Source organism: Fundulus heteroclitus, chromosome 22 (genome assembly GCF_011125445.2).
Source record: "Fundulus heteroclitus isolate FHET01 chromosome 22, MU-UCD_Fhet_4.1, whole genome shotgun sequence".
Taxonomy (NCBI): domain Eukaryota; kingdom Metazoa; phylum Chordata; class Actinopteri; order Cyprinodontiformes; family Fundulidae; genus Fundulus; species Fundulus heteroclitus.
The window spans coordinates 36,289,796-36,306,685 of record NC_046382.1 but is presented as its reverse complement, the minus strand read 5'-3'; the positions used below and the strand labels follow the sequence as shown (position 1 = coordinate 36,306,685).

Genomic DNA, 16,890 nt, shown 5'->3' with positions numbered 1-16,890 from the left:
ATTGTTACAGGTGGAAAACGTAATACGTAATGTAAATGAAGACCCATGTAAAGTGCCATCTGCTGCCTTCAGGGCCTTAATCCTGCCTCATCGCAGTGTTAAAATCATTTCTTGTGCTTTGAAAGGACAAGATTACCGTCATGGGAAAAACAAAACCTGCCTTAGGATTCGGTAGCTTCCAGGTCTACCTGTCTACACTGCAAAAACGGAACTAAAAATGAGTAATATTTTCTTAAAATGAGAGTATCTGTCCTTGATTTGAGCAGGTAAATAAGATCATCTGCCAATGGAATAAGACTTTTGCACTTAAAATAGGAACAACTCATCTCCACCATCTTATTTCAAGTGCAGGATGTCTAATTATCTTATTTTAGGGGTAAAAATACTCATTCCATTGGCAGATAATATTATTTACCAGCTCAAATCAAGGACAAAAACACAAATTTTAAGAACATTTTGCTTATTTTTATCTGTTTTTGCAGTGTACCTGTCTGTTTGCGGGCGTTTCTTTCCGTCTCCAGCGGTCCCAGCAAAGCGTTTCAGTCAGGTCCCGGTCGGGACTGCGACTGGACTCGACCCTGAACGTCTCACACACTCAACCCTGATGGCTTGGTCTCAAGGCTTTTTGTTCTCCCCTGTTAAGATTTAACCGTACACCGTTTTTCCAATTCTTTATCATATAACAGTAATGGTCAAACTAGCCAAGCATGCATTATATCATAGACTAAGGTGCTGCTTTGTTTATTCAGATCACCTCTCAATTCAGTGCATTTTGACAACAAGTCATTACTTCTCCACCGCCGTGCTAGACGGTGGTGCAGCGGGTTTCACGTTGTTCCTCCTAGCAAACCTTTCAAACAAGCCAGGTTTTTCAGCATCTTTCCAGTTGTGATATAAAGCTCTTCAGTTTTATATATTTACATATTTTAATTCTGTTTTTTTTATGGCTGCCCCGCTTGACATTACAGTAACACAGAGCCGAATGCTCCAAACTAGGAAATGGCATAAACTCAGCGGTGGTCCCACGTTTGATCTAAGATTCAGGCGCTCTCGATTAGCAGCACACGGCTGCTGCTTGTCTGCTTAGATCCTAGATAAACAGATTTTCCCAGGCCTGTGTTGACCGTCAGGGAAACATTTCTTTTCCCATAGCTGTATGAATCAGACGATGACTGTCCCGTTTTACGTATTTGACGCAGGTTTTAAAAGATGGATGAAACACTATGTAACGCAATGTAACTTTCTTTGTGTTCTGTGGGAAGTGGCGCTCTACATCGACTTCCCCTCTGCGTGATTTCCAGACAGACCAGCAGTATTCAAATGGTTGTTCTTGACCGGTTTAAAAAATCTAAATCCCAATCACACTTTAGATTTGAGAGCAGCTCAGATGGCTAGCCTGGGCTTTGGCTGCTAATCGAATTCCCTATTAAAGGTAGACTAGTAACCGTTTTATCATACAGCCCTACGTCTGTTTTCTCAAGTTTCAACAGAAAAATACCGGTTATGTTAAGCAGCAGAGGTTCACGGCAACATTTTAATACGTCAGAGGTTCAATGGTTTTACAAAAGCGCCCTGAAAAAGGAGGGATGCAGTCTCTGTCGGGGCTGAGCGGCAGAACGGCGAGCTGATAAAATGAGGTGGACGTCTGAAACACGATGCAGCCGTACGTCTTCTGCGTCGGTGGAAAGAAAATAACTTTGACCTTTCTCTCTCTTCTGTCTCGTTTGTTCAGGTCTGAGTGAAAGACAGCCCCACAAAGGCATGGCTCAGTTTCAGGAAATAATGCGGCAGCAGCTGGAGAGCTCCATGGACGCCGAGCTGGAGAAGCTGGTGGACACGGTGACAGGGGCCGACAGAGATGTACGTCCTCCTCCCTCCCTCCCTCTCCGCCTCTCTCGCTCCCCCTCCTGGCCATCTGGTTGTGATTTAGAAGGGCTGACGGCACGCGATGCTGGGAAAATTCAAATCTGACGCACGGCGGAGCATAATACCGAGCAGGGTTACACCTACGGGAGTTACGGACACGGTTTACGTAATAGAATAAAAATAAACCGTCATTTAATTGCTTTAAATCACAGGGATTCATCGAGGCGTTTTGACCAGATCTGTCTGTAAATTGTAATGAAGTCAGATGTTGGGAGTGAAACATTTTTGCCGCACGACAGCTGCAAGTTAATACAATGGCAGCTGGAAAACCAAACAAACTAATTTGCCAATATTCTTGTTTTTAATCAGAATTTCTGGTGTTAAACAATGATCTTGTGAAGCCGTGGTGACTGGATTGAAACTACGACGGCGCTGGCCGCAGCCTCTCTGACCTTCAGGTGGCAGTAATGAACGTCAGGCAGAGGGAAATGCTGGAGGCACTTCACACACTTTCAAGTGTGTTGACAGAGAAAAGGCTTCTGCGCCTCTGAGTGAGCGCTGATAACGCAGGCTGAATACACAGCTACAGGCCTTTAACTCTACAATGTAGCCATTTCTAACCTGCCCCGGCGCTCCAAAGTTTCAGAGGAAAATGTTTTTATGCAAATCCAACCATTTTTAGAGAAAAATTCTGATTTAGAAAAAACTCCCGCCTTGGTTTAGATCCCAGCATAGTCCTGAATGTGCTTTATTAGAAGCTCATAATGACATTGTTCTGTCTGTTGACTGATGGCCCTGTAGCTCTGGTTCTTCTGGACCAATACAATACCGATACAATACATGACTGTCATTGTATCCGTGGCACAACTTTGAATCGGTTCACCTCTTATCTTTTCTGTCCTGCTCAATGGCTTCTTCTCCTCTACTGCTCATCTTCTGTACGCGATGCCATGAGGTTCCATTGAAAGCTCTCTGCTTCTTTTCTTTATAAAAGTTTGTCCTTTGGATCGACTGTAACCCAGAACAATGTCAAACTGCATCGCTATGCAGATGATTTGCAGATTTATGTACCCTTGAAGCCAAGATGCAGCGATCCACACCGTTGTATCTTTTACTGCATCGCTGCTATCAAACAGTGGCTAAACCAGAGTATTTTGTTTTTAAATGAACAAAAACAGACAGGATGACTTTGGGGTTCTGATGGCTGATTTCAGCGACTGTGTCAAAAACCTGGGGGTCATTTTCAATGAGGATTTAAAATAAAAAATAATATAAACAACTGCCCTCTTTAGTTCTGGCTTTTATCATCTATACTTTGTAACTAAGGTCAAGCCTTTTTTAAACTGCTGTGACCTGGAGAAGGCTCTTTATGCTTTTATTTTATCCACAATCGACTATTGCAACACCCTCTATGTCAGTATCCTCCAGTCATCCCTTAGTCAGCTCCAACTAGTTCAGAACAGGGCAGCGCGCCTTTTAACCCGCACTTCCAGGCCTAAACCCTTTATAACGGTATTATTTTCACGACGTTTGGCTTCCCGTTCGTTTTAGGAGAGGTTCTAAACTTTTACTATTTGTTTTTTTTTAAAGCTCCTTACAGTACTCCCCTCCCTTTTTAGCAAAATGATCGAGCTTTTCTATTCTCACCAGGGGTCTCATTTATAAAGCTTACGTACACACAAAACGGGGCCTGAAACTTATGTTCATCACTTTCTACGCAAAAGTTGGGGTCTATTTAATAATAATTTAAAATAAACCTGATGGGAAAATGTGCGGCCAGACAGTAACTCTGACAGGCGTACACTTATTTTGGAGACGGGGGATGACAAAGTGGTGAATTGCAACCAAACTGCGGGATGATTCCTCTCAGACGTTGAATTTCACTCCATGTCTGACTTTAATCATAGATCGACTACATCATTCAAAACCAGTGTTATTCATGCTTGCACTGACGACACATAAGCACCATTCAAACATATAAACCAGAGAATCCCTAAGCCGTCTGAGATCTGAAATAGATGTCCGGACATTTCATCGGGATTTTCCACCATCACATTCCTCTCTCCACTGATCACCAGGGTGACATGAGCCACAGATTAACAGATAGTTGAGACAAGGTGTGCCACAATTACGCTAATTGCTGTCACATTCATGCGTAATAATGCGTAGTGGATGCATTGACACGGCTTTGATCAGCGATCAAAGCTTTTCTGATTAATGATGACTGGCCAATATGCTGCTTTAGACTCCAAGCACTGCATTCTGCTACAACATACAGGGGACAGTCAGTGGTACAACGCCCCTGTTTCTGGCTCCAAACGCCCAGAGCGCACAGGTGCTCGCTCACCATGCAGCGCTCAGCCGAACATCTTGTCAGCTTCTAAACTGCTTTTTGCAGTTTTTGATTTTGTTTTTTTGTTTTCTTGGAGGGGGGTTGTTTATCATGCTGGGGGGAAAGCTCTCATTCCTCCTGGTCTTCGTCCGTCCTCTGAACGGCCATCTGAACGCACAGCCTCACATCACCGGACATCCATTTAAAACTGCAATCAAGTTAACCTTTTAACAAATTCTTTTAATGTGTTCAACATATGGGCCTTTAGCTCTGATTTTCACATTTATTAAACTCTCTGTGATCATTTTTTTTTTCAACATGGTTGCCATTTCACCAAGACAAAAAAAAGATCAGCTGACTCATTTTAACACACGTTAACATTGATAAGGTGCTTTGCATTGACCATTTATGGTTAAATTCTGGGCGCAAACATTCAAGTACAGCTGTGATCTATAAAGGGAAACTGCGTGCTGTTGTGCGTGGGCATGGCTTTATAGATCTGAATTTTCTTTGGCGTATGTACTATTTTTGAATGGATTCCACTCAAAGTTTTATAAATGAGAGCCCTGGTCCCTGAGGTCAGACAGCCATCATTTACTCGCTGGTGTGAGCGAAAAGTTTCTGCGGCTTCGACTCCCAAAGCAGCTTCCACTAGATCCTCAGTCTTTAACTGAACTTGGCCTTTTTAAAATCAAAGCTCAACACGTTTTTCTATTCAGGCAGGCGTTTAATACGTAAAACAGACAACGCTTCTGGTTTTATCTACATTGTTTTATCTATTTCTTTTAATTTATTTTGGATGACCTGATTTCATTTTTTTAAGCCATGTGGCTGAAGATGACTTCAGACTCCATTCTTCTGTAAAATGTTGTTTAGCATATTTTTAGTTTTTATACACAATTGCATATTATTATTTATCATTATTATTTTATTATTATTATAAATACAAAAAGACAGTTTGTATAATTTGTTGTTTGTGATTTCTTTAAACATTGTTTTAGCTAGTTATCTTTTTCAGTCTACAAATGAATAAATAAAATGAAAAATAAAAAAATTATCTCAACTAATCAGTTTTTCGGTCATCAGGCTAGATTAGACGTACTTTCTTTCTATTCCATGTTAAAATGGGGAAGAATTTCCTAGAGAGGAATGAGACACAAACAACTAAATTAAACGCTTAGTTTGTGGTAAAAGATAATTGAAATGTTAAGTTTTCTATGAGCGAAAATGTTTTTTTCCTAAAAAATGTAAATTAAATCCTGTTTATATATAAAGAGCCTTTCCTTTTCCTGTGCAAACCTTTAATCTCATAAGACTCCACATTGAAAACATAAAAAAAACCTTTTCCACAACCAGAGCGGTTGTTTCTTTAAAGTAATAACATCAAATGGCTTAGATGATCACAAACACAGTAAATGCAGTGGATAAATCCGCCTCCTGCCTTTCTTTTCTACACCTTTGTCTACACCTTCAGGTCTGCAAGAAGGACTTTGAGGGCTTCAAGAACCTCTTCCACAGGTTCCTGCAGGTGAAGGGGCCGTCTGTGGAATGGATCAAGATAAAAAGGCCTCCAGAAGACTCGGTAAGCCCAGCTTGATCTGCTTCTCTCTGAGAAAATAAAAACTTTGGAAGTATATTCCTCGGATCACATTTTGGAGCAAGTCTTTATTTACTGAGTTTATAAAGTAGAAGCTCTGAGGTGACGGTTTAAAAGCACTCAGTGTTTTTTTTTCATGAAAAGACGGATTAAGTTAGAAAGAAAATTACTATATAAACACAGGCAGTACAAATCCAAGTCAGGTAGACGTAAGCTGTGTGAGATGCAAAGACCCGGTACATCTTGTACTGCGGCTATCTTCTCCACAGAGAGAGTTAGCAGCTATCACACCAAAAAATGCAACTACATCTCTTCCTGTTGAAATTTGACTCAACCAGTCATTGTTTGTCCTTATTCTTCGTTGTCCGCCCTGTAAGCGTGTTGGGGGGGGGGGGGGGGCTCCTGACGGGATCGTATCAGCAAGGCCTTGTGTTAGTTGTTGCTGCCTCAGCTTTTCTTCTTGATAATAGCCAAACACTTTATAAACATCAGCAAAGCCTGAACCCTGCTAAACGCTTTTCAGCGTTTCCAACATGTTCCCGTTGATCTGTGCTGCTGCCCTCTTTGTGGAAATTCTCTAAGAAAGGTAGAGGTGTGCCGGGGAGCTCCTGGAGCGGTGGATGTGATCACCGTGCTTGGATCAGTTTAGCTGTGCAGAAAAGGCGAGGACAGGCCATGCGACGTTGACACTTAAAACACGTCTGGTTGTGTTTCGTTTACACCGAGTTAGAAACCTAACTTTGTACCCTGGTGGACTTCTGCAGGACGAAGAACGCTGCTACATTACTGCAGGTCATAAATTTGGCTTCTTTTATTTCAGGGTACAGAAGCACGAGTAGGAGAAACGTTAAGTACTTTGTAGGATTTAAGAGTGTTACCAATTATCCAGCTCACGAGATGGGACGATGCAGTTTTAGGTTCCTGGAGACGAGACAACGTTCTTGCTGTATCCCCTGAGAGACTTATGAGTATATAAATGACAAGTTGACAAGGTTTCCCCGTCAGTCTGATTCTGGGACATTTAGGATGCATTTCTAAAGGCCCATTCATACCTCACGTAAAAGACGGATACGTGTGGAGTGTTTCATACGTTCTAACCGTCGATTTCATCTGTATTTTGACACGAAAATTGGGAGCTTACGATTACGGACGAAACGGATCAATACGGAGCAACACTACCGGAAACGGTGGGTGGCGCTTTTAAATTTGTAGTACAAAATGTCAACAAAATCACGAAGAAGGTTAGAATTCTGGGGTTTAAACAATGGCGGGATTCGAGGAACGACTTGCGGAGCTTGTCCGCAACTACCTACACATATATATTGTGTCGTGTTCGGGGCACAGGGACAAACAAAAAGTTTACTTACGCAAATATAACAAAATCACGTCTTGGACCGTCGCCATGTTTGACGAATTATTGGCACCCAGCACTGCCACCTAGAGGAAATATTGGTTATTGCGCACCTCAACGGACGGAGGTATGAAGGAATCAACGGATAGAACGTACGGACAGAAATACGGACGTGTAGGCCAAACGTAGGGTATGAATGGGCCTTAAAACTGTTGCTATGAGACCAGCAGACACCGTAAACACAGAGCTCTCCTTTAAGCCTTCTGCTGCTCCTCTGTCCCTCGTCAGGTTTGGATGATAAAACATCCGTTTTTAGAAGCTGCACATCACAAAGAACCATTATTCATGCATGTTATGGCTAACTTAGACCGGTTGGACCCGTTTTCTAGATTGATACGTGTCCGAGAGAAGAGAAGAGAGATGAGGAGAGTCGACTATCCTCTAAATAGCCAGCTCTATAAAGCTGTTTTCTTCTGTAAATCTAAAACAATGCGTAGTAAACCTTTAAGTGCACGTTGAGCAGCTCTGTTGGAGAAAACCAAAGTGTCGTTTTCACGCTGCCACACTTTGCTCCCCTTATAACATCAGCCTTGGACTGCTTTCCTCACCGCTCTCTCTCTCTTTAGGTTTTGTTTGAGCTTCAGAGCACAATGTTCAAAACTCAGAGGCAGCCAAAAGAGGCCGTATCCCTACGGAGGGAGCATCTGAAGTCTGAGCTCTGCGTTTTGTTGTCAGGGTCCTTGAACATTTCAGCAGCAGCACCGATGAACGGCCAAGTGATCGACACGCCGGACAACCGATTGACAGAGTGTACGCGGAAGACGGTGGACGTTTGTGTGGAGCGCAGCCAGACGTGTGACGCGTGGCTGACAAAAACACTCGCTAATGTGTGGAGGTTGATTCATTAAAGGCAAAAGGGATTTTTTCCCAGCTTGATAGAAAGTTTCTGTCCCCTACGGAGGGCGTCTGAATAAGTCAGGCTTGTGAGTTCACAAACTCTCACTGTCAGTGTTAACCTCATGGCCAGGTATTAAAAAATGCACTCCGCCCTCCTTTGATGGACATTCTGGTGACTAAAAGCAGATACTTGCAAAGCCTGATTGCAGATATTCACTTCCTATACAAAATGACATAAAGGAGATTTAGTCCCTGGAAGATCTCGTTTCACTTCTTTTGAGGAAATAGTTAATCCCCCTGAAAGTACACATTTCCTGTAAAATATAGCCAACTTCCATGTTGCTGACATTTGTTATTAATTTGTAACTCATTTTTGTACTTGTTCAACTATACACGTTTTTAGATTCGACATAAACATAAACTCCCTTCTCTAGCCTTTTTTAATATATAACAAACTCCCAAGCCACAGGTAGAAAACAGACTCGGCCAGCGTTAGATGATCGATCTAAGCTGAAGAGGCGAGCAGCGAAGTACGGCTGAACACAGGAGGCTCCACAGGGGGACCAGGAGCTGAGTGAGGGCGGGTGGGAGTCTGGGGAAGGACGGTGTGGAGCTGAGGAGCTGCTCAGTGAGGATTAAAGCAAGCTAAACAACGAGCCAAAAAACTTGGACTAAACCAGTCAGGTTTTCAGTATCTTCGATATCTGGGTTCTAGCGGACTGAGTTGATGAAATGAAATAATGTTATATCATTTATATCAGGGCTTTTAACACAGCTACTAGCTGTGCCGACAATTTTCAATGCAATAAAACTGGGAAGGTAGGTGGATAAATAGCTGTACGCTGTCGTCACAGGCCCAGGACTCACAGGACTCACAGGACTCGCAGCATTCTTTGTTTTCCAGGATGGTTTCCAGTTTAAATCATCAAACTGAGCTGCCGGTTACAGGAACGTTGATCTTCGAAGTACGCGGCGTTCAGCGAGGAAACCCGACGCAGCCAATAACGAGCAACCTGTTGTAGCACAAAACCCATGTTGCTGTTGCTCTTTCGTTCTGCGCCCGGACCTGCCCTACAGCAAAAGAGATGCTTTTGCTCTTGTAACAATAAAAACGGCCCAATGTCTGAGTCAAAATAAGACCATAAATAATTCTTGAGATGCCTGAAAGGTAATAAGGTTTAATTGATGTGCCTGCAGCTAAAAACATTTTTACACGCAGCTCAGGTACTTTACATGTGAGGCTGATTCACGCTTACCTGACTCCGCCAGATAGATTTGCTCCGCATATCCATCTGGAAACCTTCCGTTGAAGTAATTTTGGGAAGGGGCGAAAATACTGGTTAGCTGATTGGCCTATGTTGGTGATAGACGGGCCAAATAAACCAATCAGATTCGACGACGAAAACACAACCACAAGCCAAGCTACTCTTGCTGCTGCAGGTAAAGGCTCGTTAGCTCAGCAGAGAAATACTCTGTAATTCCGATAAAACTTGCTCGATAGCCACGCTAACGCTAGTTTCATCGGCTGAAGCCGCCATGTTGTTTAGACTGAACTGACGCGCTTCCCGTTGCGTCACACCTCAACCCGCCTCAAAGCCAACGCTGATTGGACGTTCGTTTGGTGAACGGCTCCAAATTTTATTTAACGGAGAGTATCCAGACTGATCTGCGAGTGAAACCTTGAAAACTCGCGAGATCAGGATGGTCTCACGAGGCTAGATTCACGCGGCAGGACTTTAAATTAGTCGGCCGATTTTTTTTCAAAGCCTGAGAGACACCACAGGTGACGATAAAACATCGTAGCTATAGCAGGTTTGCTCGTACAGTGTGGGGTCAGACGGCGAGCACAACACACCACACGCCAAGAGTTTCCACTCAGGATCATTTGGTATTGCTAAACCTCTGAAGATCAAACGTGAGTTCAGAGTAAATAAACATGGACGGCGAGGAAGAATGGATGGTTTGTGGGCTGATTTTAGCAGAGAAAAAACAGAAACAACAGCTGTTGTTTAAAGGACTGGAGACAACGGGACCGAGGAACTCTACACTACATTTGGTACACTGATATGAAGGAGCGTGGGTTTTCCTCACCTCGCTTTCTGATTGGCTACAAGTCCCATTAAAACAAGCTGTCTGCTCATTTTTCCTCAGGGAACACTTCACACGCTAGGATATCAGGGTAGGACAATCCAACATGTTGAATATCCCTGATTTGAGGTCAGAGCGGTCCTGACGTTCCACCGAGCAGACCAGATCACTCTTAACACACTTTAGACGGCAGGAATATCTCTTAAGATTATCCTAAAAGCCACAGTGGTAATCAGGGCCTGTCAGAAGATCGGGGCAAAAATCCTGCCGTGTGAACCAGCCTTCAGCTGATTAAAACTTTTTCATTTATTTTTATTTTCAGGAGTGATAAAGAAGGTCATGAAGTGAAACATCATAAATAGACGTAAAAGAGGATGATAATTCCTGTTTGTTTTTTTGTTTTTTTTTTACCCAAATTCAAACATTTTCCAAACAGAAATGAGCTTCTTAGAGCTTCTTGTCTGGTGTTGAGTTTAATCTGATGCTCGTGCTGTTTGCCACAGAGCAGCGGGCAAACGAGTCGTCCTCCGTGCCAACAGAGCGCCGTGTAAACGCCGAAACACAGGCCTCACACCGCCACCTCGCTCCTGGCACAGAACACGCAAAAAGACGAGGCAACAAGGCGATTTAACCCCGCCGAGAAGCGTGTGGTGAAAGGGGCTTGTGTGCGTGGCACAGAAAGAGGAAGTGATTGACTCACTCCTAACGCAGCACATCTTCACCCTTCATCTTCTTTATGTGGTGTGCGTCAGGACGCGTGTTTGACACCACGTAAAACTTCTTTTTAGGCCAGCCCCCAAAAAATGAGCAAAGGAAAAATAAAACGCATCATGATTCTAACATCAAGATACAACAAAACCATTTAGGGAGGATGAAGTGCAAGAAGACGACGTGTTCGGTCAGGCGTCTGGCTGACCTCACAGGACCTGCAGTCCTGTACATTCACAGCTCCATCACCACAGAGAGAGACTCGTTAGCAGCTGCTCTAATCTAATAGGACTCACTCATAAATGCTTTCACACCTTTGTCTGGAGATTCTAAACTGATTGGACAGAAGGCAGAGGAGGTGTGCGATCTGTCAACACACATCTTTCAGGGCTTCTTCTCATGCTGACAGAAACGTGCCACGATATCTCGTTATTATTAGATCTTTTTTTATATATATATATCTGCAGGATACATTTTAGAAAACAAATAGCGAAAGGAGGAAATGGTCAAGCCTGATCAAACATTTCACAGTTTTTGCTTCACTTGGAATATCAAAATATCCAGAGAAACCAGTTAGGCTTCAATGTTATCCCTTTGTTCTTTATTTATGTTGGAAATAAGAACAGTCATTAAACACGACTGCTGCTCCTATAATATACCAATAAAAATATTGGTTTATTATAGGAGCAAGTATAGATTGTTTCATTTAGAAAAACATCCCTCAATGTAACTCTTTTACGGTTGAAGAGGTTCAGACTGTTCTGTTGTAATAAGCCCTTCGTGACATATTTTCTAAGACATTTCGCTGTCGCTGCATGTGCTGTTGAGCTCACAGAGTTGGCAGTCCGTCACCTCAGGTAAAAAGCAACTATCTCTGTCTCCGCCGAGTCCAATCTTCTGCCCATCTCTCTCCCTCAGATCCAGCCGTACGATAAGATCGCGGCTCGGGGGCTGCCGGACAGCGTGGCCGACAGCCTGAACAAGCTGGTGGTGGTGAAGCTGAACGGAGGCCTGGGCACCAGCATGGGATGTAAGGGCCCCAAGAGCCTGATCAGCGTCCGCAACGAGAACACCTTCCTGGACCTCACCGTGCAGCAAATAGAGGTGCAGAATCTCAGCAGCTACGCCACAGACAGGGATTTCCCTCACATCTCTGGGTCTTTACTTTTTTATTGCATGCTGTCATTAAGGAACCAAACCTTAAAACTTAAATGTTTGCCATGAGCAGGAGAATCTTTTTTTCCTTGTAGATCTGTAATTAAGCACATTATTTAAGCACCAATAATAAACCACACATTGTGAATGCTTAAAATCAGGATCCATTGCCCGTATCTGCCCACCAACTCCGCTCTGGTGTTTATTGGCTGTTTCATGCACAAGAAAAGATCATTAGAATAGAAAATACCAACCATCTGATTTGATAAACTAGACATGTCGGACGCACCAAACAGAGTGTCCGTTCGGTAAAACAGATGTCAAATCAGGGTTATCTCTGCTGGTTATTTTGGATGCTGAGATTACATTTGGATATGTGGATTTAGCTGTAAACCTGTCAGAAAGTGACTTTTTGTGGTAAGCTCAGTCGGTGATGTAAACATTGTGGATGCGGTGTTTCTGCACGTAGCAAACTGCTGTCATCAGGCTTCAGCTGCTCTGTTTAATCATGTTTCTGTAGCATTTAGCATGATTGTGCTGAACTGGTGAGCTACACTGCTGGATGTTTTTCCTGGTGCTACGGGAAGTAGGATGAGCTGTTTTCAGCCTCTTCACCTTTTGCCTGAAATTCTTCTGCCTTCTTGCAAACGTCTGCAGTCACAAAACAAGTTTCCATTAAGCCCCAAATCCAAACAAGCTTGTTACAGATCCTCCTTTTCTGAGAAACGGTGAATGAGAGCAGTTACTCATTTTTCTCTGCTGTTGTTTTTATTATTGCGCAACCTTTTCTGCTTTCAGACTATCTAATTTCTTCCAAACACGCTCACCAGCCTTCCCACTCTGGCTGAAATACAATTTTAAGCTCATACGTCTTCAGGAATCGCCCCTGGAGCTACAATCCTGTTTTCTATCAAACTCTTATCTTTAGTGGCTTTGATAGACTCAAATTAATCAATTTATTAAATGCGTTCTTCTCTATCTTGCCTGCTCTGTGTTGACATAATACTGGTTCATCCCTTAAATTGAGTAGTTCCTTTTTATGGTTGAAACAGGGGTTGGGAGTCTTCCATAATGATCAGACACTGGTCAGAAAAATGGATTTAAAAAGCAGACAAAGTGTTGAGAGAAACTTTAAATATATTTCCAAACATTTAAATATAATAGAAAAGCTCAAACCTTTATCCCCTGGGCTCTTAATCTCTGTTGCAGTGTTTCTATTGTTGGTTCTGACTCCTGTGATGTTGGTATAAATGAATCTGCTGTTCTGACAGACAAATATTAAAACTAAGAGGTGCACAACAGCCAAAATAGCTCCTATCTAGCCTGTTTATTTGCTAGCTTCCAAACTAGTTACTTGCAAACTCAATAATCAATCTGGGACATTACTGCGGCTGTTATCTGAGGTGACGACGCTACCTGCTGCGTTGGAGGAAAGAGCTCCTGAAAACGGAGGAACCGGACCAAAAAGAGCGTTGATCCAAGTTTGTGTCTCGGCTGCTGCGGGCTAAAAAAAGAATAAAAGAAAAACTTTGCGGAGATGTGAAAATGTAATTGCACCGATACTGACATGCTGTTCAGCTGCTCCACTTAGCTACAGCTTTTCTTAGAGGAAACAAAATACGTATATAACTTGTGAATTTCAGCAGCAGACCTTTTACTGATCATTATATCACTATATCGCCCCGTCCCGACTGCAGAACTGTGTAAATGTAACGAGTTTTAAATGTTTTTAATGGATTAAAGCTTCTTCTGTCTCTGCCTCTGTGGCAGAGCAGAGATGAATAGCTTCTCAGGATGATCACCTGGTCTTCTGCAGCAACAAACATTAACTTCTGATTATTTGATAGCGGCTACACTCTGAAACTGAATTAAGCCCTCCCCCCTCTACAAAGCTCCGGCCAAATGGTTCAGAGTAATATCAGAAAAGCTGCGTCCTTTGCATTTGTTATTCCTATGTGAGTAATCAGCTTTTTCCTGGTATATGCGGCTAAAATGGAGGAAGATGGGCCTGTTGAAAGACCTCCAGCAACTCCTCCTGAAACCTACTGCTCTGAGCCTCTTTAAAAGATTACAAGAACATTTGAAAGGAAAATATAAAGAAGTGACTGATGTATTTAGACCTGTGCAGAACACTGACGCTGCGATAAGAGCGCCTCGTATGATCTAATGTACCAGAATCAGCTTCTCCAGGTTTCCATGTCTCATACTGTGACGTGTTTGTTCATGCTTCTGGAAAGATTTGCTGGTTTTTCATCCAAAGAAAACTTACTAATAACCCAGCTTTATTCAGAGAATCAAATTGTATAAACTAAAAGCAGCACATGTATGTGTGGAGGATTTGGGTTAGTTGTCTCCAGGCCTTTACGAGTTTCTAAGTGCTTGCCTGTTGGAAGAGTGCTGAAGATTTTTTGAAAAGGCTCCAGTGTGATGTCTGTGAAGAGTTGCTGTGAAAGGGGATTGGTTGGTGTGCTGCCTGGCTGGGGAACAGAGACGGCAGTGTGCCTGAGAGAAGTGTGCAGTTATTTAGACCCCATCATGTACCTCATCTCCTGCTGCAGGACTACGCCCAGCCCCTGAATGGACGCACATTGTGAATTACACAAACAGAAATCACATCTTCCCCAAGCTTTTACAGAGACCCTGAGCTCGGCTTTCATTTGAATCAGCATTGGATAATAGTGAAGTGTGGAGAAAATTAGCATCACTGAAAATACAGTGAGGGTGTTTGGTGTTCATGTCAGTTTCAGAAGAGATCCGTGGGGCTCAGCTCTCCTGCAAGCACACTACCTCCAGCTTTCTGCCCAGGTCGGGTCAGATTTCCTGCAGACTGAATCCGCCTGTTCAGAGAAGAGGAAACTGTATCAGACACAAACACACACACACACACACACACACACACACACACACACACACACACACACACACACACACACACACACACACACACACACACACACACACACACACACACACACACACACACAAGCCAGCCGGAAAACAGCTTCCCCTGTGTTAGAACGCATAATCACCGAGAAAGTAGATCCATGGTCAGGGAATAATCATTATTGCATCAAGAGCATTTTCCCTTCATGCTGTGCGTCAATATCTGTTATTTTGGGAACAATCTTAGAACTAAAAACCTTTAGTTTTGGAACTTGTTCCGTTTTGGGTGCAGTTTCAGTTTTTCACACTGGGACTATTTGGACCTCTTAAACACGAGTTGTCCTCATAAAGCAGGAGTTTTATAAGGACCAGATGGAGCTTTGCAGTCCCCTGTTATGTACCCTTTTTAACAACTAGCACCGTGACAGGAGTTAATCGATGTTTACAAACAAAAGATTGTAATAAATAATTGTAATAAACACCTTTCGTAGGTTTAATGCTGCATTTATAGATTTCTGCTCTAGCTCCTTCACCTGAGACTTGTTTATGAAAGGGCTTTAATTTTGGAAGTCTTGTAGTTTTATAAATTGTTACAGCGGTGAGTACAAGAACCTGAAAGTTTCGTTTCTGTACATTTGACCAGTCTGGTGAGTGACGAGAAATTATCACTCCTTATTAATTAATTCTCACAAACCTCTGTTTTTTTTAAACACTTTATTTATGAAGGTTTTTAAGTTTAATTATTTCAAAAGACACAGAGACAACGCTAAGTCTCCAAACAGTAATAGGAGAACAGAAATAGCTGACTGATAGGAGATAAACAAATAAAATATACAACAGTCACAACAATAACAAAGACAAGTTAAACAAAATAATTATACTTATACACAGCAGTGTCCCAATCTTAACTGTACAACTGTCCATCAAGTCTGGAAGATGCTTAACTAAGGAAGTGATTCGATGTGATTTGTAACCCCAAATAAATAGCATAATGATAGAATCTATACGCCTAAACTTGATTTGGGTACTAAAATGGGAATTGAGAAAATATGGATTGATATATTTTGTCAGCCCAGTTATAATGCAAGTACTTATATTCAGATGGCCTAATATGAGTCTCCTGAATGAACATCACATCAGCGGCAATAGACTTAATTAAATGTGCTAAGGCTTTTACACATCTTGAGTGCCTTAAACCTCAAACATTCCAGCTGACCAAGTTAATACCCTCAGCTCCAGCTCTAGGTGTCATAAATAGTTGAATTGTTAAGTTATATAGACAGTGACTTGATAAAGTGCCCGGTAAATGTATAAAAAGTGTGAAAAAAGGAAAAAAACAAACTGACTAAAAAAAGAAGAAAAACACAGAAAGTGAACTTACATTTACCCCTCCTGAGCTCCCACTACGCCACACAAAGCGAGAGAAAAAATCTTAAGTTGCAGTCCTTGTGGGTCCTAGACTAGTTAAACCTAACCAGTAATATGACTAAATAGCCAACTTACAAATTACATAGAGGCCCCTCTGATAACTGAACTTGAACATTATTTCAACATCTCAACAACAACAATTAGAAAGGTCATGGTATAAGATCATTTAAAGCAAGATTGGTCTGTTGGTTAATCAACCCAACACAACTCTGATCTTCTTGCTCAACAGTAAAGAGGCAGGCACTTAGATGAAATAACTAGGTGCACACCAAGCAGACCGGTGCACAGCCATCATCTCTCAGCATCCTGTTAGGTGAGCAGAAAGCGATCAGCATCCTCTGGGGTGTTGAAGATCTATGTCAGTACCTTTGGAAACTCTGAGCTGTTCTGGATAGAGGAATTCAGTGCACATCCTGGCACTGTTTAAGTTTTTTCACGTCTTCAAAAGATTGCCGTCGCTTCATTATCTATGCCAGAAAATCTGGGAACATCAGGATCTGTCTCCCGTTATAGGTCAGAGGGGTGTTCTCCCACGCCAGCCAGTGGAGTTGGTTCTGGACCCTCGAGGCTAGCGCTAGCATTAGT

The 16,890-nt window shown here is 42.5% G+C and overlaps 1 protein-coding gene across 2 annotated transcripts in view; it reads left to right on the top strand.

The window, feature by feature from the left end:
* The window catches only part of ugp2b (UDP-glucose pyrophosphorylase 2b), a 34,522-nt gene that overhangs the window by 3,683 nt on the left and 13,949 nt on the right, over positions 1 to 16,890 (top strand). For both annotated transcript variants that reach the window (XM_012872792.3, XM_012872791.3), the window contains exons 2-4: positions 1,733 to 1,860; positions 5,673 to 5,780; positions 11,758 to 11,943. In XM_012872792.3, the coding sequence (XP_012728246.2) occupies positions 1,762 to 1,860; positions 5,673 to 5,780; positions 11,758 to 11,943 (393 nt within the window). In that variant the 5' untranslated portion in view covers positions 1,733 to 1,761. The remainder of the gene's footprint in view (positions 1 to 1,732; positions 1,861 to 5,672; positions 5,781 to 11,757; positions 11,944 to 16,890) is intronic.